Source organism: Tyto alba, unplaced genomic scaffold, assembly GCF_018691265.1.
Source record: "Tyto alba isolate M040663 unplaced genomic scaffold, T.alba_DEE_v4.0 Super-Scaffold_2, whole genome shotgun sequence".
Taxonomy (NCBI): domain Eukaryota; kingdom Metazoa; phylum Chordata; class Aves; order Strigiformes; family Tytonidae; genus Tyto; species Tyto alba.
Genome location: NW_024881282.1, coordinates 65693508 through 65719106, shown reverse-complemented (window position 1 = coordinate 65719106; position 25599 = coordinate 65693508). Strand labels below are relative to the sequence as shown.

The 25599-nt window shown below is 37.3% G+C and overlaps 1 protein-coding gene across 20 annotated transcripts in view; it reads left to right on the top strand.

The window, feature by feature from the left end:
* The window catches only part of CADPS2 (calcium dependent secretion activator 2), a 316654-nt gene that overhangs the window by 93429 nt on the left and 197626 nt on the right, over positions 1-25599 (top strand). For all 20 annotated transcript variants that reach the window (XM_042792988.1, XM_042792986.1, XM_042792978.1 and 17 more), the window contains exon 3: positions 12780-13112. In XM_042792988.1, the coding sequence (XP_042648922.1) occupies positions 12780-13112 (333 nt within the window). The remainder of the gene's footprint in view (positions 1-12779; positions 13113-25599) is intronic.

The window sequence follows — 25599 nt, the reverse complement described above, 5'->3', positions numbered from 1 at the left end:
GTGCTGGGTCATACAGGAGATAACAGGTGCAGATAGCCTTTGGTTTTGGTTTTGGGATGGAAAGTATGCAGCTGTGGTTCTTTCTTGGAGATCTTTCTCTCTGCCACTTCTGCACACTATATCCAATTCTCAAAAATGCTGTTTAAATGATGCCACACTTCATGGAATGCAAAAAAAAAGTTTTTTACCTTAGATGAAGAGGAGCTGCATTTTCCCATTTATGTATTTCTTCCTTAAATCCTGGGGATCATAGTAGGAAAAAAATGCTATATTAAAAGATAAGATATCATCAGTAAGCCTTGCAAGGCTTCAGGTCTACTCTTGTCTTTGTTTTCCAGTGACTATCCAAGTTTTGCAGTATTTGTGGTGTGTCAATTCTTCTCCAGTTTCTTTAGACCACAGAGTGAATTCAATGCTTTATCCTTTCTCCCCACCCAACAGCACCCCTTTCACCCCACTTAAACTACCAAAACTAAATAGCACAGGGAAAGTGGCAGGTTAATTGCTTAAATTGTCTGTTTGATGAATTGCTGAAACAGAGACAGAAAAAAAATAATATTATGTGATGATGTTTCAGATGGCTTCAGCCCAATTTCTATTTGCCTATGTGTTTTTTGAGCATTCATCTGCACTGGCAGAATATATAAATTGGAAATAAAAAAGTGATCTTGATAAGTAAAAAAATATATTCTGAAACAGTGTCCTTCTCATTTTAAATTAAAGTATTTAAGGTGGTGGTGGGGAATAGGGACCAAAAGGATCTCAGCAGAGCTACACTGCCTATAGGTTGTCTAGTATTATTTTTAAAACCAGAGATATAGTAGCACATTCCTTCAAACCAAAAGCTATTAATCCCTACTTAGGTGAAAATGGTTACTGCAGGAGAACATTAATGGTAATAGGGAAATGAAATAGCCAGTTCTTTTCATCTCTGACAAAATGAGCCCAGTGCAATACCAGTGATGAAAACTGTCACATAACTTCCACTTCAGTCAAGTGGAATAAAACTTACAGGAAAATTCAGTGAACTGAGGGACTCTTTTCCCTTCCTTATTGTACTTACCCATTTACTTTACTTTTTCTCAAAGTTAATGCAAGAAATTGGAAGTCATATTTAGAAAGACTGTATCCTGAGAGATAAATACTATCTTAGGAGATAAAGTGCTGGATTTTGTTGTATTTTGTACAGCACTAAATAAACACCAAAAATCACCAAATCGAGGTGTTTCTTAGCAAGGCAAATGAAAATATGGGCTATTGATTGTGAACAGCTGTGTGTTTTTCTCAACTTTGCAGGTACCAGAGGAGGTAGTTATGCATAAACTATTCATTATCTGTGATTGTGAAAGAAATAAATATGCTAAGTAAACGCTTCTTCAACTACTTTTGGCATGGATGTGTTTGCTGCTCATTATTTCTGTGTATATATGTTTCCTTTTTGAAGTCTGTTTCTTTCAGTCTTCGGGTTCCTATTTCTTCTTTCTGCTCTATTATTTCTAGCTGCTTTTGTTGTCCTTCACCTTCTTCCCTCATAGCCAGGGTTGGACACCTTCCTTCTGCCATGTGTTTGCTGGAAAATGAATGTGACCAATAGGCCAGTGGGAGTAAGCCTTTTTTCAGTGATATCTCCAAGTCATGCTGGTGTTACACGTTCAAGTTAACAGCCTTTTTCTGGCTTATGGTAGCTAAAATAGACCCTTTGAAATCTCTCCAAGTGAAGCTTTCCCTTGGTCCCCAAAGGGAGGAATTCTGGTCAGGCAAAATCAGCATACTGAGGAGCAAGTTTTCAGCTCTTCTGTAGAGAGGGAAGAAACTCTGGAACAATATGTTGATGAGCACCTAATGCTTGCTGAATTTCTTTATTAACCAAGAAAATGAACTTTGGTAAAAAAAGGCTTTGTAAATTACATCTTTGCCAAGTAGATGGTGATGGCTATAACCAGGGACAGTGAGCATGTTGCAGCTTTACACAGTGAAGGAAAAAGTTGCTTACATGGTCAAGGAAAACTTCTGCTTTGTATCTCCATGCTGTAATAGTTTAATGTCTGCTTTAATTGCCAAATCTTGAATAAACTGAGAAAATAGCATAAGACTAGGTTGTTGGTAACTGATCTGGCTTGGTGACAAGACAACCCCTGTCTTTTAAATTGCAGGCAAACAAATGTGTGCTTCAAATCATAAACCTCTTCTGCCTCCCTTTGGGATCATGTGGTATTCAGTATAAAATACTTTCACTTGTTCTTACGGTCTGTAGCAGTCAATACATTAAAAAAATAGATGTTGAAAACATCTTATGTCTAGCATGGAGTTTAGGTTTCTCTTGCTATGATGGTAATTAACATCTTCCCCTGGGCAGGCTGACAGCTGGAGTACCATTTCTGGTTTGGAACTATTAAATTTAATGATTTATTCTAGATCCACTCTGTGAAGTCTGTTCGTTCTCCTGTATCTGAAGGTCTTGAGAAGCATCTACAATGATAATATGGCTTTTTTAACAGGAGAGAGCTATTGGATAGAAAAGTCTAGGCCTCTACAGAATCTGCTCAGTCTCCAGTGACATTTATGCATTTATTTCCACAGTTAAACAGGAATGATGAGTGGACTGTAGAGGTGTTATTTCAGACCTCATGGCATTGTCTACAGCAGGCTTACAATATCCTAGCCAGGGGAAAGCAATATGCAGAAAGAACAGTGCTTTCTCCCTAGAAGCACATCCGATGTCCCAGTCCCGTTACTGAACACAGAATTACTGAGACAACTTTTTAACAGCAGGCTGTTTCTTATGTTTCAACAAACCACGCATCACAACATTTTGAAGTATTCAGATCTATTTCTGCTGTCCTTTTACCTGTTTGTCAGCTAATTTCTCCCTGCCATAGACAATGGGAAAAGAAGAAGTCATTTTTGTAATTGTTTGCTTGTAATTACCCTCATACAGGGTCTGACATGAAGGTAGTCAAACCTCATCTTTGGAGAGGAGGATTTACCTCTTGCTGGCTGCCAGTGTTGGATATGTGGCTGCAGATCAGCCTGCAGAGATCTCGAACCATGCAAACATTCATTGCTTTTGTGATCAAAGTCTCTCAGGAGAGAAGTTGGACCAGTTTGGAATTGTACATCCGGGTGATATTTGGAGAATAACTCCTCCAGAGTGCTTGTACCACCTGAGGGCCAATTCCACTGTGCACAAAGTCCCCATCATGCTTCAGACAGCTAGTGAACTCCGAGGCTTGGTGGAGGGGGAGACTGTACTTTTAAAGAGAAGATAGCAGTGCGTGTATCAAGTAGAGCTATTGCTAAAGCAATCCACAACTGTACTCATAAAGTCAACAGGATAGAAATTCCTATGTCTCACCAGGGTGCAAAAACTATTGTTGCTGTTGTCAGCCTTGAAAGGAGGATTAATATGCTTATTCCAAGAGGGCATCTGGATAACTTTAACAAATGAATCCAGGAGAAAACACTGTTTCTGGGTGAAATAGTTCTGTGGGTTTTTTATGGTGATTGTCACTATAGCTCTGTTTGTTCTTGTGCCCAAGGCATGGACATTGCAATACATGAGTCTGTGAAATGTGTAGCCATCAGGAATAGAAGTTTGGGAAGACTTTGGACAATTGCTTGTGCCAATTTGAAAAAGGAGGCAAAGAAACAAATCCCAGTGCACAGTGTTGTGTAGTATGCTTACAACCATGTAAGCCTAAAGAAGTAGCACATATTAATTTGCAAGAGTTTGGGTTTTGGTGGGTTCTTTTACAGATAGCTGGTTGCTAAGCTGTGGGAAATGTCCAATGTGCAGCTATGATATTGCCCAAAAGGGTTGAAGAAAACAAAGTAAACCTTCTAAATATTTTAACTTGTGATGATTTCTGAACCATTACTCTTGATAAGAAGAAATCATAGCTTAATATGCTCCAGAAGGGTAGTAGGTGCGATATTTAAAAACAAAACAAAACGAAACAAAAACCCAGGAAAAATATTAAATGAAGATTATGCCTCTTCAGACAATGATGGTTTATTACTTTAAATTTTATTTCTTTTTCTCACCTTAATGTAATGTGGTGTTTTAAGGAGGTTTTAAAATCAAATTTGCTGTTAGCCAAAATTTAAGATTTTTTTTTATTTCAGCATTTTTTCCCCTGAAGTAGGAAAATCTTTGCCATGTAGTATACTTTTAGGAGAAGAAATGTGATTAACAGAATTATGACAGAAATGCTTAAATAAAGAAATAGGGGTTTATTAGTGTGATCTCTTATAATTTGAGTATGTTTTGCTCTTACGTGAAGGTAAGGACTCTGTTCTGAAGACTTACACAGATAAATAAAAGTGGTCCTTTAGCTCTGATAATTTCTCAAAAAAAAAAAAAAAAATGGTTCCTGGAGGATATTTCTAGCGGGTGAAGGGAAACAAGGGAGGTAGACCTGCAAGACAGTCTTATAAATATTTCTTTTTCTAAAAATGTAAAAATTACTTCTGATTTCAAAATACTGAGCAAATCTCAGCAAATAGCTCAATTTCCAATCATGTTCAGCAGCCTATAGTTATTAAAATACATGGGTAACTATTCATCTCTTCTTAGAATATAAATGCTGTTTCTATGGCTAATGCAGTAATTTTATTTAAGTAGTATAAAAATAATTAATATGTACTATTAGATGTACGGAGCTACTGCATAATCTATTTATTTTTTACTGAAAAGGATCCTGTTCTTGTAGTCTGATTAGTTGATCAGACTAAACCTAATCTAAACATCAATTTCATAATTTTTGGAGTGTTTTTTTTTATTTCTTTCTAGATACCCATAAGTGCGGTGAGAGCATCATACCTGAAGCATTGGTGTTTTTTTGCAGCTCCAGAGTATAGCAGCAGTGTTGGTTAAAATATATGTTAATTTCTACTAGACATAAGCCTTTGTTCCTAAAATATGTAGTTGGGGAGGCTGTTTTCCAAACTGTCAGAAGTTTTTTGCACCTTCATCAAAACTAGCCCTAATTCTCGATGAGATGCATTGTGCCATTTCAGAATACGCTAGAACTACTGAGGGCTGTGTGAACTGGTCCCAGAGAACATTACTCATGCTAATGACTGAAATGGGGAATATTTTTATTCCTGTGGAACAGGAAAGATTTTAAGAAGTGGTTGAGAGCTGTTGACTGTGATGAGTTGCTACTGAGCTTTTGTATGAGAGGCTTTGAGGAGCTGCTGCAGTGGCAGCAAAAGTGATATTTAATATCACACAGTAAATGTCCTGTGCTTTGTTTTGCATCAAGTAATGCTTCTAGAACAGCATGATGATGCATGTCACATCACATTTTTAAGTAATAAATTTATTTCAATTCCTTTTAGTTCCTAGAAAGAGAATTACGGTCTTTTGCAGAAATTTTAGAGCTCAGTTTAGCCCTGAAAACTGCTGGCTGTTTTTAAAAATTTGTTCTGTGTGTCATAAACTCAAGAGTTCTGGTAACTGTAAGAAGCACATCAGGAACTTGAGTGGAGAAAAACATCAGAAACCTGAAAAGCATTCAGAAACTTGAGTATTCCTTGGACTTCCATCAAAGTCCTTTTTGCCCATGTTCAGTCTTTATCAAAGAAGTACTTCATTTATATTCTTTTATTTTAATTGACAATTTCCAATAAGATACAGTTGCCATTAATCTTAATATAGTTCCAGCTTTGTTTGAAGCAAGCTTAAAATAAAAAAAAAACCAAACAAACAAACAAAAAAAACTTAATACAAGAATGATTCCTTAAGAACAAAATGCTGCCCTCAGTTGTTTTGTATCTGTGTCTGGTTGATAGGGTTCTCCTGAAAAAAATCTCCAATGAGAAAATATCAGTAAGCCTTTTCTGACAACCTTTTTTCTTAGTTATATGGTAAAGTTCAGGTTTAACGTTAGTGTGTTTTAAGGATGCCCTAAACATCAGATGTGGTACATGGGCATAAATAAGTACATTGGAGGTCTAGATAACTAACTAGCTGGCTCATCAGTCTTTGTGAGACAGTGTAGGAGAGACAGTGTTTGTCCCTCATATAGCAATACACTTATAATTTATTTGTGGAAAATGGTTCGAAAATTCTGGAAACACTTGAAAGGTAGAATATGTGATGTTGTCTGAGGCTGAAGTTTCCTTACATGCCTTACAGTGAAATTTGCTCTTCTTTTTTTTCTTGAGAGAGAGATTAAACTAAACTTTAAAGGTTTATGTGGGGACACTGATATTCAGTTAATGTAGGATTAAAGTTTTGTATAATAAGTAACAACGAAAACCAGATGAAATTGGGGCAGCTGTTATCTTGGGGACCGTGGGTCTGTCCTCACCTTCACCAAAATCTTTTGAGTCTTATTTTTCTGCATTGAGGACAGAAGACTGACATGACAGAACTGTAAAACACAGGAACAGGAAGTGTATCCCACCTGCCCCAAGGAGGATCCCACCAGCTAAAGAGCAGTAGTGCCATCACTGGTGGCAGTAAAATGGTGAAGCAACACGACTCCAAGCAGACTGAGCCTCTGTGACAAGCTCGAGCTCCAACTGGGAAAAATACCCTAAAAGTGTACTTCTTCATGAACAGGATGGGACCGGGGTTTGGAGAAGAGAGGGCAAATCCTCCAAGTGGTTATGCTTTGCAGTCTTGATGGTGCCCTGTCTGCTTTGATCACAAGCCCATGCATTCATAGTTGCTTGCCTAAGCACTTTGTTCCAGGAAGAGAAGAGGACCATGTGGGAGTCAGCAGCCAGTGGAGTCTTTGGAATAACCTCACCATGAAAGAATGTGTCTGGATTGGTGGTGCTACCCAAATGACCACACTGCAGCACTTGCAGCTCCTTAGCAAGCTTCAGGAGGCCAACAGAAGGAGAGACCTGGGTAGTTCTAATTAGGAGGACGTAGTGTACTTTCACAAGCAAAATAATGTGTGCAGCATCAATTGGAGCAATCACTTACATATATCCAAGAGTAGGTAATGAAGCATTTCCTATGGTCTACGTCAGTGCAGAGGGTACTGTTAGAGCTGTGACTGGTAGTCTGGCAAACAACGATGTTTCATGCTTAACTCAGGATGGCATACAGGTAATCAAAGCAATAGAAGTAGGAAGCTACCACAATTCCTGGGTGAACCATTATTTAGAGGCCCTCTCTGTGTGTAAGAACTGTGGTGTTTTATTCCACCTACTACTGTGCTGGAACATGCCAGAATGCTGGAATATGCCAAGAGCTTGGATTCAGTAATGCCAGAATTTAACAGAAGTGCAAAAACTACTAGGCAGCTTGAACTATGTGTTGTAAAGAAAGGTGATAAAGAAGCTGATTCAGGTGATGTCTAGTATGTCTAGAAGTTTACTGTCCCAGAGGCATAGTGTGCATTTTGAGCTGCAGCCATCTTTTCCATGAGAAATGCTTTGAGTCCTGGCTGTTAAGAGATAGGACGTGTCTAGAGTGTAAATGTGATCTCCTCAAAGCAAGAAGAACAGCGATGCTGTCAAAAATTAAGAAAAATCTCTAGCTGCTCTTGTGGCAAATGAAGTTCCCAGTGCTGCTTTGCTTAATGAAGAGGAGAATGCCAGCACAGTTACACTACTAGAAGGTGTACAGGGGCCAGATGATGAAGTAGTTTCCTTTTCAGATACTGCAAAATCATTCTTATGGCCCTTCAGCCTTTCTCAGTACCCTTATGAACTCTAAGAGCAAAGTTTTGTTTAAACAAAATCATATGTTACCACACAAAACTTGTACTCAAAACCTAAGAAGCAATAAGTCATAGCTGAATTCAGTTTGTCTCCAAAATGGATAATGGATAAACCTGACTGACTGCAATGCTTTTCTCTGTGTGTATATACACACATGCACTACATAAACACATATGAATTTATGTGTATATATATATATATACAGACACACACTCACACTCACACACTCTTACATTCCCTGAAACTAAAACTTCAGTTTTCACATGGTTAACAAGAAGTCAGTTACATGTTTAAAAAAGCGTGTCATTTTAACTTATTACATACAAACCCCAAGGATTTTTATCTTATAGCACAGATATGAGTGGTCTTCTGCAAGAGATTTGTATTGTAACCACAACATTTTTGCGATTAAAAATAGGGGGTAGGGAGTAGGGGGGGTGGTACTTGCTGAGTTTTACTTTGGAAGAGAATGTTAATATGACAGTGAGATTTTGATTTAAAACCTAATGTATATATATTTTTTCTTTTGGGGGCAATGCAATGTTTAGAGACAAGGGTTTTTTGTTGTTGTTGTTTGCTTGGTTTTGCAGTCCTTTGTTTAAAAAGTGGAGGGGCTTAGATCATAAATTTTCTCTTTATCAAACCCTTTTGCAAAGTTTTCTGCCAGAGGATAAAAGAGCTTGTAAAATAATTTGGTCAGTGTAAGTTCAGTGTGTTGCCAGTTGGTGCTGTTCCTGGAGCTGAGTCAGGTTCTGCTAGAATACAAACAAGTAGCTGAAAGGTCGTGCTTTACTGGTATGTGTAGCAGAATTACAAAATGTTATTTTTTGTTAATAACACCACTTACACAAACTGGTAGATACATTATGGATATTTATAACTAGTGTGTTGGGTTTTTTTCTTCCAAACTGGCTAAAAAGGTGACCTTAATAAAATCCATCAGTACATGTCTTTCAAATGAAAGAAAACACATAGAAAAGTTTGTAATGCATGGCCTAATGGGCCTCATATTTAATCCATTTGCAAAGAAAAGACAAAGGTTATCTACAGTTGAGTTTATGCAAACTCTTTTGCATACTGCTTATGTTTTTTTCTAAGCTTTACAGTAGACAACATGATTATCATATTTATGTTGCCTGGATGTATAATTAGTTAGATTTGGTATGATGTTCAATAAATAAAATGTTATTCAAGGGATATGTGCTAGAAGATGTAAAAGTAGTTGTTTGTTCAATATTTTCTCAAGTTGTAGGCCATGCTAAATGATGATTTTTCATCTTTAAACATAAATATACTTCTAATGTAACTGTCTAGTGCTAACGACTATTTTAAATTAATCTTTTTACTAGCATTTGCAACCGATTAAATTGCATATATGTAAAGATTGGAAAAAAGTAAATTTAAACCATACTTCAGTAGATAGATGCAAATTATAATTGTTACTGCAGTTAGAAGGGAAGAAGACATTGAGGATTTTCTTTTTTTTTTTTTAATTCCTTACCTGATCATCTTTGAATGGTTATGATATGAGGAGAACTTTATCCATCAAAGACTGTAGGTATGATCTCAGCCCAAGAGTATTTAGAAGGGTTGTAAATAATTTGAATTGAAAAAGTTCCTCAGAATGGATATATTTGACCCATCAAAACCTCTCTTAACTATCTGTTTTTTCCTGAATGCATTGTATGTGTTAATAGAACATTTCTTTTTTGTGTTTGACAATTTGTTAGCAGTGGGTAACATGAAGAGTTGGTTGACTTAGATTCAAGGAACCAATAATGGTACTAGAAGTTCAAATGCTGACTGAAAAAGTGTGTTACTCCAGGATTTCTTTGAGGAAGTCCAGAAAACGTTGGTAGAAACAGCAAAGACTTCATTAAAAACTTTGATTCTTGTCAAATTATTTCTAATTAATATGAGATTTTCAAAACAATTATGGCTGATCTGCCAAATCTAGTTCCCTGTAGAAATAGATTTCTTTGTCCCAACAACAGCTTTTTCTGGTATTTTATATTTTACATTCAAACCTCTAATATTTTTTTTCACTCCAGTTTCCCCCCTGGTGTTGAGAGACTTGAGATAACATTTTAACATCAGAGGTTTTTGAATGGTTATTTAATCAGTACTGTCTAATGATCAGACAATCCAAATACAAGAATAAAAGGAAGAAAACCCAACAATTTAGTGAATGCACATGCTTAGTATTTTGCTTTGAAGATACATACCTAACATAAATATTTTCCCTAATGGAGATGCGCGAGTTGTGCATATAATCCACATTGAAGAAAAAGTGATGGACCACGTTAAGACTACTACAAAAGCTTATATATGTCATTGTAAAAATGAATGCTGCCACCAAAGCACCACTGCTGTTGTAACGCATGTATGTATCCGTAGACTCTAGACCCACAGACACTCAGGCAGATGGGCTTTCTCGAACAATGGTGGAAATGGTAACTCCACTGGCATGAAACTGGTGACATACCATTCTATATAGTAGCTATTCCCATAAAATAATATTCAGATTTTTCTAAAAAAAAAAAAAAGAAGCATCTATAAAACAGCTCAGAAGAACTTTAAAACTGAGGAGACAAATCTCTAGAAATATAAATGAAGCAAAGGATTTTGCATTTAACATGACGTGCACCATATGTCTTTCAGGAACAGGAATAATGAGACATTTAATAGCTTTCTAATGCATCTTACTGTGTCAAATTTGAGGCACATATGGTACGCTCCTAACTGAATTTCCGTTCTCTTATGGTTTTCTGATGCAAACAATGTCTTGAAAATGGAATTTTTCTGTTCAAATGTCATTATTTCTTTTTAATGATCTCAAATATTAGTAGATCATTTTTTAAATTATTTTACATTTTTTTCTCTCAGGAAGAATTTTGGTAAATTGCCACTCAAAAAGAAGTAGTACAATAAGAGCTTCAAATCAAGTGGATTCCTTTTCAGAACAAACCATTACTTTTTGTAGTCTGTTATTCACACCTTGGGTTTATATTTTCAGTAATTTCCTTTAATATCCACCATATATTCTGCAAAAGAATTATCTTGGAATAATTTTTGAAAATTGGATAAAAATACAGTCTGTGACCCGAAACACTTCAGAAGGGAACATTTTAAGAACAAGGATACATGCAAATTGTATTTTGTATTTGCACATACCTATTGTTTTGCCCAGCATGAACATGCCATCTTTTTGTTAATGCTGCAGGCACCAAGTGTTATAATAGTTCTCCCCTTCCCATGGGGAAGTGTTGAAAAAATGGAACAGATTTTTCCTGCAGTCTCCTAGAAAGTCAACTTCAAAATCAGAAATAAATTTTGAATTAGCGTGGTTCATAAGTCAAGGGAAGCACCAGCAGCTTTTCAGTTCCTGCATTCTGCCTTAATGGTTTTGAATAATATGACTGAAAGAAGGTAATGAAAGGTGAATAATACTCTGATGATCTTGCAGTGTGTATTTTGCATTTTTTTATATTTTTTTTTTTTATTAAATGGATCCAGTTATATTAGCAGTACATAAGGTTGTGTAATCTTGGATAAACATGAAATTTTGGGAGGAAAGGGCCTATAAATATTCTTTATTTCACTCTTTCTTCAGCATCTGCTTTCTCTCATTAGGTATGCAAACTAATGTAATGGAAGATTTAATGTTGTTTATGAACAGAAAAAGTAGCTGAAGTTAGTTTGAAGTCATCTTTTTTTAAAATATTTTCTTTTCTATTTGCTTTCCAGTGAAGCTGTTGGAGGAATGAATCAATTGTAATTGCAGACTGCTAAAACAAGGAAAGGCTTAAGATTCTTGTACCTGTTTGTGTTGATAAGTTTTATTGCTGAGTGGAACTTCCGATTATTATTTGTTTTGAAATGAGATTCAATATTTGTGTAGCATTTTGAGGAAATTAATATCATCATTAATTGACAGTAACCATATCAGGTCCTATTATGGATAAGAATTTAACTTTACATACTTACGTTTCCGAAAAAGGAAATCTATCATGGTACAGTTAGAGCATAAAATGTGACTAGCAAATATTGGTGATGGGTTTTTTGAATAATCTGTTTGGGCATGTACTTTTAGGCTTAATGTGCAGCCTTCTGTACAGTATTAATTAGGATATCTATTGAACGATATAATTTGTAACTGCACTTTAAAGTATGCTACAGGGAAGCACGCATCAACAAGCACTGAAACTATTACAATGCGTTTTTCTTGATCTGTTTCCACATGTGTACTCCTCTCTGCTCAGCTTTTTAGCTCCACCCCTCTCAGTTTTTTATTTTCCAAATGGAGCACAGTAGTATTTTAGGTTGGTTGTTAGGCTCACTGTCTTCCAACCAGGGGTAACATATGGAGTCAGAGCTCTACTATGCTATCATCTCCATTCATTGCATTTTCATAGCTCTTGGTGACTAAAATGACTATCTGAAAATCCATAGTTAACTCATCTTTCACTTCACAGCATCTGATGGAAGAGAGCAAACAGTCGGAAAGGTGATGGATAGGAAATCTGTTTAGACTACATGGTATCACATCTGTTCTTTGCACTTCAGCTGTTCTTGGGGTGTTGGTGTGGCACTCAGGCAGGCCCCCAGCAGCCACACCTTGCAGGGTGGAGGGCCTTGACCCATCTCCCTCTGCTGCAGAAAGCCAGCTGGTTCATATTTTAACTCATATTCCTGAGTTTTGAGACAGTGTACCTTACCCATGAGTTACTTGCAAGTAGCTTTAGACTTCTGTGATTTTCATGGAGAAAAAATTAATTAAATCTTGTAGGTAAGTTTTAAATTAGCTGCTGTTAATTGAAGCTTAATTCTAGCTTACCTATTGTTAATTTATGCATATATGCTTTAAAGGCTACTTAGTTTAAGTACCGATTCAATGGAGAAACTTACTTTTTCAACATGGTCACTTGTTTCTTTATGAAATATATAGCAAATTTGACCCATATAATTCTTCCTTATGAAGCCATCTTACATAGAAGCAATGTATTGGTTTGTAATCCCTTTATAATGGATTGTTTTGTGTTTGTGTCCATGCCTAACTGTTTCTTTTCTTTCCTCTTGTTTTATTTTAAAAGGTATTTCTCAAGAGTGAGCGGGTTGCAAGAATGGTCCACAGTGGAGGATGCTCTGCAAATGACTTTAGAGATGTTTTTAAGAAAAACATAGAAAAGAGAGTCCGAAGTTTGCCAGAAATCGATGGATTAAGCAAAGAGACAGTGTTAAGTTCTTGGCTAGCCAAATATGATGCCATATACAAGGGAGAAGAGGACTTTTGCAAACAGCCGAATAGAGTGGCCTTAAGTGCTGTATCGGAGCTGATTCTGAGCAAGGAACAGCTTTATGAAATGTTTCAGCAGATTCTAGGGATCAAAAAATTGGAACACCAGTTGATTTATAATGCCTGCCAAGTAAGTATTGGTGTCACTCGGTTCTGTTGTGTCGAAAGTATCTCACCCCTGCCAGCAGGTCAAGTACTTCCTCCCTGTGTGTAGAAGCCTTTAGTTTTAAGTACATCTCCACAGTCCGAGGAAATGAGGCCCCTCAGAAAGGAATCTTTGCATCATCTGATCACTGGAGAGCACTTGGAAAAAGGGTGTGCCAGAATATATAGTGGTTATGCTACAGGGATCTCCTGAGACCTTTTACAGTGTAACAGGTCCAGTGATCTGAGTGATTCTGCAGGATGTTCTATGGTCTGTATGCCTATATACTTCATATAAGTTACATATGCATGTACATACGTTTGTGTGTATGTTTGTACATCTTTCAAAGAAATTTGCTGCCATAAATAGATAGGTGACAGGTGATTGAATTAAGGATCTCGTGGCCATTGAGTGTCTAGAAGGTCAGTATGTTAAAACTCAATGTTCTTCATTTCAAACACTATCTACAAAGCTAATTTGCACATTTTTGCTTTGTTGTTTTGTTGGGTAAAAGTGATGTTCCCCATAAATTACCAAGGCCAAGACAAACAGTCTATTCAGCAGACACATTTAGATTTATATGTACAATCTACTGCTAATCAGTAATGTAAATGGTATGTAAAAATATTTTATCTGGCCAGTCTTCTTAGTGATGCAACTATAAATTAGCAGTTACTTAGGGAGGAGAAACCAGAAAAAAAGCAAGATATCTTTTAAAGTCTTGAAACCAAGCAGCATGTATGTAGCATTTAAACTGAGCTCACACAGCTTTCTACACTGTCTATAAAATAGTATACCAGACTACAGCTAAGCTGGTTTTCATATATTATGCTGAAGGTTGGCTTGTAGTTATCTTAATATGGGAACAAATGAGGGATCTTGGACATTGCTGCTTACTTAATTTATGGATTAGTGTGGCATGAAATCATGTAACTATTCTATGATTGAAATGTCTGTGGTGTTTAATGCTTCTCAGGATCATAGGTCCAACTTTAATAACAAGAAATTGTAATATTTTATTCTGCATCAAATTATGAAACCTTCCTATTTTCATTGTGAGCTCTACTGACAGGGTGGAGAGACTTCTGAATGAGCAGTGTTTTGAATGGAAAGAGAAAGAAAAGACTTCTTTTTTTCCTGTTTGCCCCATCTTTTTCTTTTGCCTTTTAATTCACATACATGTAAATCATTAAGCTAACCTGTGGGATATACAGTTTGGTAACAAGGTGAAGAAACACTGAAATCCTGGGCAATTATCCTGTTTATTTGGGTTTTCTTATACAATAGAACCTAGAGGCATAGGATAATTCAGTTTGGAAAAGACCTCAGGAGGCCATTCAGTTCAACCTCCTGCTCAAAGCAAGGTCAACTGTGAGGACAGAACAGGTTACTGAGGGCTTTAACCAGTCAGGTCTTAAAATTTCCAACAAGGGAGGTAGACTGCGCACTCTCCAGGCAACCTGTTCCAATACCTGAAAATATGAAAAAATAACTATTTTTTTCCAAAAAAAATAGATAACCTGTTAATTAAAGTAGAAACTCTGTATGGATTCCTCCCTCCTCTGGTGTGTGATGATTGCCAAATCTTACTTTATATATCACTGTGAACAGTCAAAATCTGCTGTCAGTCTGCATTGTGCTAGAAGAACAAAAACATGACTGTAGAGCTTTGAACAATTAAACACAAAAATTGTTCCTTTAGCCTAGAAGTGGTTCTGATGCTACAGTCCACTAGGTTCTTGTATCTGTATACTTTTAAGGCTTCTTTCTTTGGTTGTTAATTGTAGGAATGTTGATAGATCAAAAGTAGTTGGCAAATACCAATTTTCTGTCTGTTCTTGGTCCATAACCTACAGAGAGACTGAAACATCACAGTGACTCATTTTTGTCTTCTACCATGGTAGAATTTTGTGCATGGGATGATTTTCTTTTCTACTTTTTTTTTTTTGAATTCCAAATTAAAGTGGAAATAGTCTTATGTTAGGTCGTGAGGGAGAAAGACTGACTGATCATCCTGATGTGTGCAAAGATGATTAAATGGGATTAAGAGAAGGCTCTGCTCTTACTCTTCGTGGTTTTCAGCACTGAAGGTGGTAAAAGCTCCTGTGCAGGTCTCCAAAGTACACATTGTTTACCCTGGATTTCTATAGGTATTGGAGGACAGGAAGAAAGGGAGACTTACTTCCATAGGAGCAGATATAGGAGCACCTATGTATTTCAAGCTGGGAAGAATGGAGAGCAAAAGGCTTCAAGCCTATACCCTTCTTGTTTGGGGTTCTAATTTTCTGAAGATTATAGTTTTCCAAGGCAATGATGACGTTACCTTGCTAAAGCAAAAACTTTTATTATGTACTCCAACAGAGTTGCTGGCAACCATACTTTTCATATCCTATTCCTGTGGTCCAGTCAAGCACATAGTACACCAAAGGTATGAGGAGAAATCTGTTGCAAAGAAAAAGACAACACCACAGCCTTTCCAGGAAGTGTATTGCAGGCAGCAACCAGTCTCTGATAATGTAATGACTTTTCTCGTTTGGTGAAATCCCTTATTTCTCATTATAGTCTTAATAAATATTTTACTTTAGGCTGTATCTTATTCCTTTCTATTGACAGTGTATTTATAGAAGATGAGATTAACTTAGAGTCAGATTTCAGTCAGGACCAGCATTTTCATTCTGCCCTAGAAGTCTCTATCTGTCTTTGTATGAAAATGCTCACTTTCATTTCCCTTTGCCACTGCTGTTTAGAATACTAGAGACTTGCAGATAATGATAATCAATAGTGTCTGGGAGCAATGAGATAAGTGAAAGTCCAAACAGATGTTAAAATTGTATTTTTGATAAAGGTTTTGATGAGCTGGCTTCTAGCCTGTGCTTCTAGCAGAGAATCAGATATATGAAATTCTGTATATTTTGCAGCTCCGATTAACAGCAAATTGTACAGTTATATTTTGTGCAGAAAACTCTGTCTTTTTCTTTCTCCTCTTTTTTTTTGTTCCTTCCAGCCCTCTGGAAATAGGAAACAGAAAAATGTCAATGATAAGAGTAAATTACCCTGCACCTACAGGGCTGCTAAGCAGACAAGGATGCTATTTGTAACAGTAGGAGGTATTGTCTGCCAGCCTCCTCCTTGTGACTTTCTCTGCATTTGGAAACTTTTTATTGTTTTTCAGCAGCTTTTGCCTCCCAGCCTGTTCTAAATGGAGCATTTCTTTCAACTCTTAAACCCTTGGTATCTTGCAGCAGTTCACCAGACAGTTCTGCTGAGGTGTGGGTTACTGTGGGTCCACACAGGTTGCCACTCTCCATCTTTTGTGTGGAGAAACAGTGTTCATTCAATCAGCCCAAGAACTTAAACAAAGTGAATAGTAATAGACCAGCTCTCTGACATTGTCAAACACAGTCCACATAGCTATGAGAATTTTATGCATTTTTCTCTGAAGAATTACATTTGTCACAATCTTTTTACATACACTAAATGTGTAAGCTTGTCCTTAGGTAGTGAACATTAACAGAATATTCACACTGGGAATCTAAAGACTTCCATGATCTCGTTTTCAACTTTACAATTTAGAGCAATGCCAGCAACTGATACCAACCACCTATATCTTTTTGTGATTAAAAGATTCAATTTTGTAAGTGCTAACACCTTCGCCTGATTTTTATTTACATTATATTGTCTTGAGATGTGTTTTGTGATAAAGAAATGATTGCCAGCTATCTGGGATTTAATGAGCTCCTTGGCTTGCTTTTGAGATGCCTGGCCACAGTGAGTTGTTACAGTTTCTTTGATTTATAGAGATCAAACATGATGTAGACTTTTCTCATTTATTTTTTTTTTAATTATTCACTGGTGTAGAGAATAACTTTGATGCAGAAATTCAAACTGAAAGTGAGACTCAAACTGATGTGTAGTCATGCACTATTATTACACTACTTCACCAGTACCAGATAAATCATAACTCTGCATATAGTTCACTTTATTTTCAAAGTACCTTTATAAGATTGACTTTTTTGGCTGATCTAAACCCCTTGTCTTGGGTGCAGGGAGGAGAGAACAACACTGATTTTCATAATGAAAGAATTCTTGCAAGTCACATTCTCTTTTCTGACAAGTAATAAATAATTTTGAGAATAATGTAACAGTTCTTAAGAGGAATTATTTGATAAATATTCTACTGTCAACTTTTGGGAATCAACCACAAACTAATTCTTCTGGAAATAGCTTTAGATGGTACTTTGCTGCAAGATATAATTTTCTGTTTAAAAGCCTTGTATTGTGTCTGGTTTACATCCTTTATTATCTTTAGGTTTTACAAGATGTAACTCTCTGTATAAGTGTCTAATATTGAGAATTATGGACTATATTGTATCTTCCATAATAAATTTTTCTATTTTTAAGTATGGGAATATTTTCTGTCAAGAATTTCTCCTGAACTGAAGTCTGCTTATGGTGCTCAGTACAATTCAACTCTTTCACCCAGCACTTCACTGAAGTCTGGTTAATTATTCAGTCTTGGAAATAAGTCAAATTAAGGTCAATCTAATTTGCAACAAGGCCTTCATCACTTTTGAATGTTTGTAGTTCTGATCCTTTCCTCAGTAAAATCGTGAAAAGTAGTGCAGTTATGTCATAGATCACAGAATTTCCTGTACGTCTGGATATTCTTCTTGGAAACTTTCATACCCTATATAAGTTATAGACACAAATGCAACTCTGTGAAGCATGAAGAATAATGATATCTTTCTACAGAAAGTTTCACTGTAGAGTTGATAATCTTCCTGAAGTAATTAAGCAAGCGTTAAGATTCTCTTTAATATATAGACCAACACTTAAACAGATTCATTGGTTCTTTAAGTTAGGGCAAGGCACAGGAAAAAAAATAGCTTGGGATGTATATTATAGAACACATACTGTTAAGGAATATGTATATCTGTGCCTTTTAAGTCTAAAAAAAAGATACTGGCTCTAAGACGTTATAATGTGACCAGGTCTTCAGCTAAGCCAGTATCTCTCCCGTGCTCCCCACTGACCATCATTACTTATTTCATGATAAATTATACCTGATACAACAAAGTAACCTCTGAAAAATGTTGGCAAGGTCCATTGCTATATTTTCGAGGTAGCATCAAGTGTTAGGTAAGATGTCCACTGATGTCTTAAACATTCCTCTGAGCTAAAAATGTGCCTTTACCTTTCCCAAGATATTCCCACTCACCTGTTGTGGGTTTTTGTTTTTTTTTTTTTTGTTTTTTTTGGTTTTTTTTTTTTTTAAAAAAAAGCAACAACAAAACAAAACAAAAAACCCCTTGTGCTGATCACCTGCTTTATACAGAAAATCTGCTTCCTTCAGGCCTTACCTGGTAAGAGGTTACTGCTGGGCAGTCAATGCACACCCCCAGCATGGGGCATAGTTTATTTGCTCTCTAGATAAAAGTCAGTTGTTAGAGACTGCAGAGTGGATGGCAGGCAGGGCAGGAGTGCGGGGAGAAGCTGTCTGGGCTCTCAGTGGGCAGAAAGGACTGCAGTGCTATGGGAGATCTCTTGGGAGAAAAAAAACACAATAATTTTGTGTGACTGTGGGAGACTATAGAGTTATAGCTAGTATTCAGGTGCTGACCGCATTTTCATATGATAAATGTGAGTCTAGAAAGTTTCTGCACAGAGCCACGATGCAATAATGATATGCTTCTTTACAGAACAGGTTAGTGCTTTAAAATTGTCATATATGTCTGTCAACCTGAAAAGTGTTTCGTGCCTTTGATAACAGAAATGTTCAAATGTTCACACTCCAGGCCTGTTCACACATCAACTCTATTGGTTTCTAGTACCTACAAATACAAGATTATATTCTCCCATGCCTTTCTCCTCATAAAAAAATCTGCTTTCTGATTTTTCCCTGTTTTCAAAGGGAAAAAAGATCTGCTGCTGTGTGTTCTTGACTGGGAGCAGAACAATTTAAACCAAATATTTCAATGGAGAAATAAATTGTCATTTCTCACAGGATTTTAGATGCTGTCACTTATTCATGAGATGTCACTCTTAATTACATGCACATAGGAGTTTAATATGAAGTTATTTTAACAGTTACCTTTTTTAAAATGTTTTTCTGCTGAGGTGCTTCATTTGTTTTTTACCTCCATTCGAGAGGTCTGGAGCGGTCTTGCTCAAGACAAGTTTCAGTGCTTTGGAAAACAGTGCTACAACCTCAAATATTTCTCCTAAGATTACTTCTGTAATGAGACTGTGAGAAATCCAGAGCTAAGCTGAACAGTGTATGTTAGGCTGGGTTGGAGTCTCAGCTTAATAATGTGAGTTCTGATGAAAAAGGAAGTCTTGGAACCCCCAAGTTATTCAGTTCTGATAACACATACTAATGGTATTTAAATAGGGGAAAAAAGTTCTAGCTCCTGTAAACAAGTGTTTTTCTCCTATAACAGCAGAGTTTACTTTGGAAAAAGTCTCTGATTGCCCCAAAGGGCGTTGATTCGTTCACATTTAACAATAGAAGAATGATGGAAAGAATATTAAAGCCTCCTCAGAGAAGCAAGTTGCTTTTTTATCATGTTTAAATATCTGACTCTGAACAGTGTTTAAAAGCCTTGCAAATTACATAATGGAGAAGTACTTTGAAATATTTTTTGGTAGTTGAAGGAATACTGAGAAAATACCAGAGAGATATTTGTTGGCAACAGTAATGAATTTTCAGTGCTTGAGGTGTTGCAGTATCCTTCTTAGAGTCAGCTATTGGGTGAGAAAACATTGGCTTTGACATCTACATCTAAAAGGAAAACTTGAGTGGGACATCTGAAAAGCATGAAAATATTCAAAGGTCTACTTGTTCAATATAAGTGTTAAGAAAAAATGTTTTTCACTTTTAATCACTTTTAAAACAAAATTTACATGTGGATTTTTCTATCATAGAGCTCTCTTTGTGCGTATGTGGCGTCTGTTCTTGTGTTTTGTTTTGCACCCATGTGAAGGAGTTGGACATGTATGGTCTCTAGTAGCCTCAGAGAATACCAGACTAGTGGATTTACTTGTTTTTTCTAAGTTAGCATCCTTCTAAGACTGTTCTATGTATCACCTCTTTTTGTCACAAGACGTAAGCCAGGCTCAACTGAGAATCAGCAGAGAGAAGCTGAGGCTTACCCATATCCTGTCTTGTGCCTCCTCTGAGGATTGAAATCATCAGCATTGGGATTTTGGCTGCAGATCTTTCTTTCAAGCTGTTTTGTTTTCTGAGACTCTGGCATTCAGTGAGTGCAGGAAAACAGCAGCAGAATGGGCATCATAGCATAAAAAAATAAAGAAGTTGGTTTTGGCTTTGTTAAATCAGATCCTCTTAAGCTTCTTCTGGTTTTTACCTTTCTATGTTTTTCTTACCCTAAGATATTCTTTTGGAGCCTTCATAAAGTAATTAATGCTGTTTTGACATTCTCTTGAGTTCCAGATCCAAGGAGATTAAGCTGCCTCACCACTCAAAATCAGATATATCCACCATTTAACTTGCACTTACATTAACATCACCAGTGCATTTGACTCGTCATGTTTAATGTTATCAGCTGAGGATAAAGTTCCTCAACTTTGGTATTAAGCAATAAAAATAAATCTTTTTTCCCAAAGGATGTTGTATTAACTTTTTTAAATTTTTTTGTGGTTTCTAATGAGAGATTCTGTGTCTTCAGGTAAAGAAATAGAAAACAGATAATTGTTAGAGCCACATTTCCTGAGTGATGATTAAATTTATTAATGTGCCTGATTACTAGCTTATATATACATTTGAATGAATGCTTGTAAGCAAGCTGAAAAAGTTAATGACCTGTAGCACAAATTCAAAACCTGTTCTGCTTAAGACATGGTATTATTCTGTATTCTCTCTTTATCAACTCAAAGTAAATTAGTTTTGCTTACAACAGTCACTTCCATCCCAAGGATCAATTTGATTATTTAGGTTTGTTCCTCTGCAGGGTTTTTCATCCTGAGGTGTCTTTAACAGCCAGCGTGAAGCTAGCAGAAGCAGCTGAAACAGCCACAAGAAAAGAACGAGCCTATGTTTCCATATCCCTCTCACTCACTGGTATTGAATGTCTTGTTCCAAAGTTTAGATGCTTTTTACCCCCATTTTTGAAATTTTTAAGGGAGAACTCTCTTGCCCTCCCTTCTTGAGAGGAAGTTTCTTTGCAACTGGCTGCCTGGACAAAGTTCATGTGGGTTCCCACATCCCAGTCCCTCTCAAGGGAAAGATGAAGGTAAATTTGGAAATGAGCCAGCTAATATATATGGTAGACACATATTTTAAACAGCAATATCAAAGCATAGCCATAATAGAGGATAGACTGTCCTATACAAAATTGATATGTATATGAAATGGCTGAGAGATCTGCAACTGTATTTGAATATGCTATAATTTGTATGTCTATTTTTTGTCTTCTAATAAGGTGTTTTTGTGGCTGTCCTAAAACTGAGAGAACACTCAGGTCACCTTTTCAGCTCTCTCCTCTGCTGAGGCTGTCCTAATCTCTAGGATCTAATCTCTCAGACGCCAATCTTCCAGGCTGTACACCCCAGAAACCCTCTCAACCTAAAAGAAGATTGATTCTCAACAGAAGAGCCATCATGCAGGGAGATGCTCCTTGGCCTTTCATTTATTCCTATATTTTATATTACAAGACTCAAAGGTAGTTGCTCATATAATCCAGATTCAGTCTGGTGTTAGTGCTGAGGCTGCTTTGTGATTAGATGTCTGTCATTTCAAACTTCCAACATGTTTATAAGAAAATGACTGTTTCTGTCTCTATCAGTCCTCTATAGGTAGGTAGATTATCTTCATTTTAGTTTTTTGCTACAGGCATGAAAAATTCTCAGGCCAGCTGAAATAACAGTTTTTTGGTCAGTAACATGAGTAGAGAGAAGAAAAAATAATTACAACCCTCAGTCTGAAAGTTACAGGCTACTGGAAAGGGGAAGAGTAAGATGAGTAAAAATAGGATTCATCTGTACTTTGTGTCATCTGTGGGAATCTGTTTCTTGAGATAACAAATTAATTGACTTCCATGCATTTCAGCAATAAACAGGAAAAATCTGAAATAAAATTGAGGCTACTTATTTAGCAGACATGTTGACTTCTAGCTGCTGTTGAGAGGAGCCATTGTGTGGTAAGCAATCTGGGGCTATGACAGAAGAAATATCCATTTGCAAATTAAGTAGGGGAAGAGTCAACCCCTCCATCACCTCTGAGGAAACTGATTTCCTAACTGGTCATGCAGTACCAAGCTTCCCTAATGTGGGAACACTAGGACTGCCTGAAAATGAGGGAATATAATACTGAGCCATGCCTGAGAGAGAGCCTCCAAATGTCCACACAATTTCTAGAGCAGGTTCGTTTTATTTCTAGGAACACTGTAAAATCATGTTCCAACCAATCTGGCACAGCCTTCTCCCCATGCTGTGTCTTTCCTCAGTGGACTGGAGACAGCAGGATCTTGCCTGAAACACCTATCCCTCCTTTGAGAAACTTATCTGACCAGTATTCCAATTTTATCTTACTGGAGCAACTATTATGTTTTACAGATGGATAGCAGACTTTCTGTAACTGGTATTTTCCCACCTGTTTGATGTTAATAGTTTCCTCATGTTGCCAGAAGGATGGAAGCTGGAAGCTTATAACTTCTAGCAGCAGGAGAACGACTCCCTATCTCCCTGCAATTGTTCATCTAGAAAACTGATTCAGGACCCTGGTAGCAGAGGAGGACGAGTGAGTCCTATTGTGAGAAGAATGCACGTTGGACACGTCAGGTCATGGGACTGGGACTAGCAAATGGAAGCAACAAGTGTTAAGAGTTTGGTGACTTCAACCTCTCCAGGACAGAGGCACCTATCTGCTGGCCAGACCTTTTTACTGGCTTCTAGCCTGGATCTGTGATGTTGCAAAGAGATTCCTGAGGCTTATCTAGCCTTCCAGCTGCTGCCCCTTGCTGCTCGTCTCTGTGAGCACCAGTGACATGACCTTGAGCAGATCAAAGGTGACTGTAAGACTCTGAGAGCAAAGATGGCCCAAGGTGACACATCCAACGTGCGTAATTGATGTAATCAGTGAGGCCTTTGCTTGTGGTGCTTTGTTTTGAGAAGAAGAACTAGTAAGAAGTGATAGAATGAACCTAACAAGAAAGCACAGACGTGTTTGTGGAGAGCATTGCTAAACTAACAGGGAGGATTTTAAACTAGGTTTTTTAGAAGATAGGGAGCTAATCTCAGGGTTAAATGAGAAAGCAATGCATGTGGAGAAGATACATATGGTAAAAGGCTACAAGGGAGATTATAATGTTCCCTCTCAGAAAGGAGTGTTCATAAATATGTCTACACTAATTCCTACACGATAGTGCTCACTATTTGGGCAACAAACAAGAAGTCTAGTATCTGGGTCAAGACCAGAAGGGAAAGTAGTATCAGTGATGTTGTGGTGGGGGTCAGTTACAGACCACCTGACCAAGAGGGTAAGGCTATTAACAGTTAAAAGAAATCTCCCAATGGCAGGCATTGATCCTCATGGTATATCTCAGACACCTGACACCAATTTACTGGGAGGTTAACACGGCATTGTGCAAGCAATTGAGGAAGTTTCTAGACTGTTATTGGCAATTTCTGAACAAAGCTACAGAAGGAGCAGTTGGGATCAGCGCTCTATTTGACCTGCTGCTCACAAATGGAAGAGTTGGGGGTGAACGTGACCACAAGTAGTAGCTGGGCTGCAAAAATCACCGGTAGATGGTTCAGGAGTTAGAGGAAGGCTGAGAAGGTAAGATGTGAACTTAATCATAATTTAAAGAATTGCTGTGAAGAGACCCTTGAGAAACTGCAATGTGGGGAAAAGGAGCCAAGGAGTTCAGTGATTCCTTAAGAAAATACTAAGAGCTCATGAACTAAACCATCTTATACAGAAAGTTTGAGAATTATAGGCCTTACCTTAGTCCCTGGAAAGTCTGTGGAGCTATTAGTTAATTAGGTAATTGCTAATTAGTTAATTTGGTAATTGGTATTAGTTAACATGGATATCAAGAGCAAATCATGCCTGACTGACCTGATTGCTTGCTTTCTTGTAATGACTGATCATATGAACAAGGAGAACAGTTAATAGTAATAATACCTTGACTTTGGTAGGTCTTTTGAGATTATCTTCCAGCCCATTCATGTTTGTAAGTTGAGGAAGTATGGTTTGGACAAGTTGGCTGTTAGAGGGCTTGAAAATTGGCTAGGTCACAATGCTGAAAGGGTGGTAGGCAGTGGTTTAAAAGCCCACTTGGTAGTTGGGAACACAGTATTCCAGAGTTCAGTGTTGTTCAGTATTTTTGTTGACAGCTTGGATGCTGAGACAAAATCTATCTTCAGCAGATTTGTGGACAGTACAAAACTGAAGGGGAGAGTGGTGCAGCTGACATTCTGAATGGTTAAAGATGATCTTGAGCATTAAGCTAACAAACCCCACAAAGTTCATCAAGGAGAAGAAGAAGGTTTTGCAGCTTGCACAAAGTAACCCTGGGTGTGATTATGGGCTAGGAACAGAGTGGTTGAGTTGCACCTGGGCAAGTGGTTTGCAGGATGGATGCCAGCTTGAGTAAGAGCCAACAACATCCTTGCATTATAGCTGAGATAACGCTGGGCTACATCAGAAGAAGCATAGGTAGGAGTTCGAAGGAGTTGTTCTTTCCCTCTGCCTGGCAGTGTTGAAGAAGATAGACTTGTGTAGCCTGGCAAAGAGGAGTGTAATGGGTGAACTAATAGCAGCCTACTGTGAGCAACTTGGAGGGAAGTTTCAAAGGTAAAGATGATAGCACTACCACTGTGTAGTAGCAGATAGCATAATAGAAGTTAACTGTTAGTAAGCTGTAATTTAGGATATTCAGAATGATCATTACAGGAAAACTTAAGTATCAAGGTAGTGGAGCAGAGGAACAGGTCAGCCAGAGAAGCTGTGTAATCTCCATCTTGGAGGTTTTCAGAACTTGACTTGATATAGCCACAGCTGACTCATCTGCTGTTGCCAGGTGGGAGGCTGGGATTAATAACCTTAAAATTGCCTATCTAACCAATGTTTCTATAGCTCCGTGTCTTGTACATAGGTAAAAAACTGAGAGAATGTTGATAGGAGGTGCTGACAGTGGTATGCAGTTCTTGATGCAAACACCTAAATCATTCATATTTCATATTTTTGTTAGGTATCAAAGACTTGTTATAGTCAATTGGGATCTAGCCAAGCAATAGAACCTAGAGAGTACTACCAAGTAGACCCTTCCTGGTAAGTTCAACTGCGTATGAAGCTTCTTAAATAGTGGACTAGCTTATAACTAGAGTTGGTTTAGAGATCATATGTAGTCTATGTCTCTAGAGGTGTTTTCAAGTAAATTGAAGAAACATGTTTGTAGGCTGGGCTAAATAGAGTTGGTCCTTCTTTTGAGATACCTGATGTATGAGA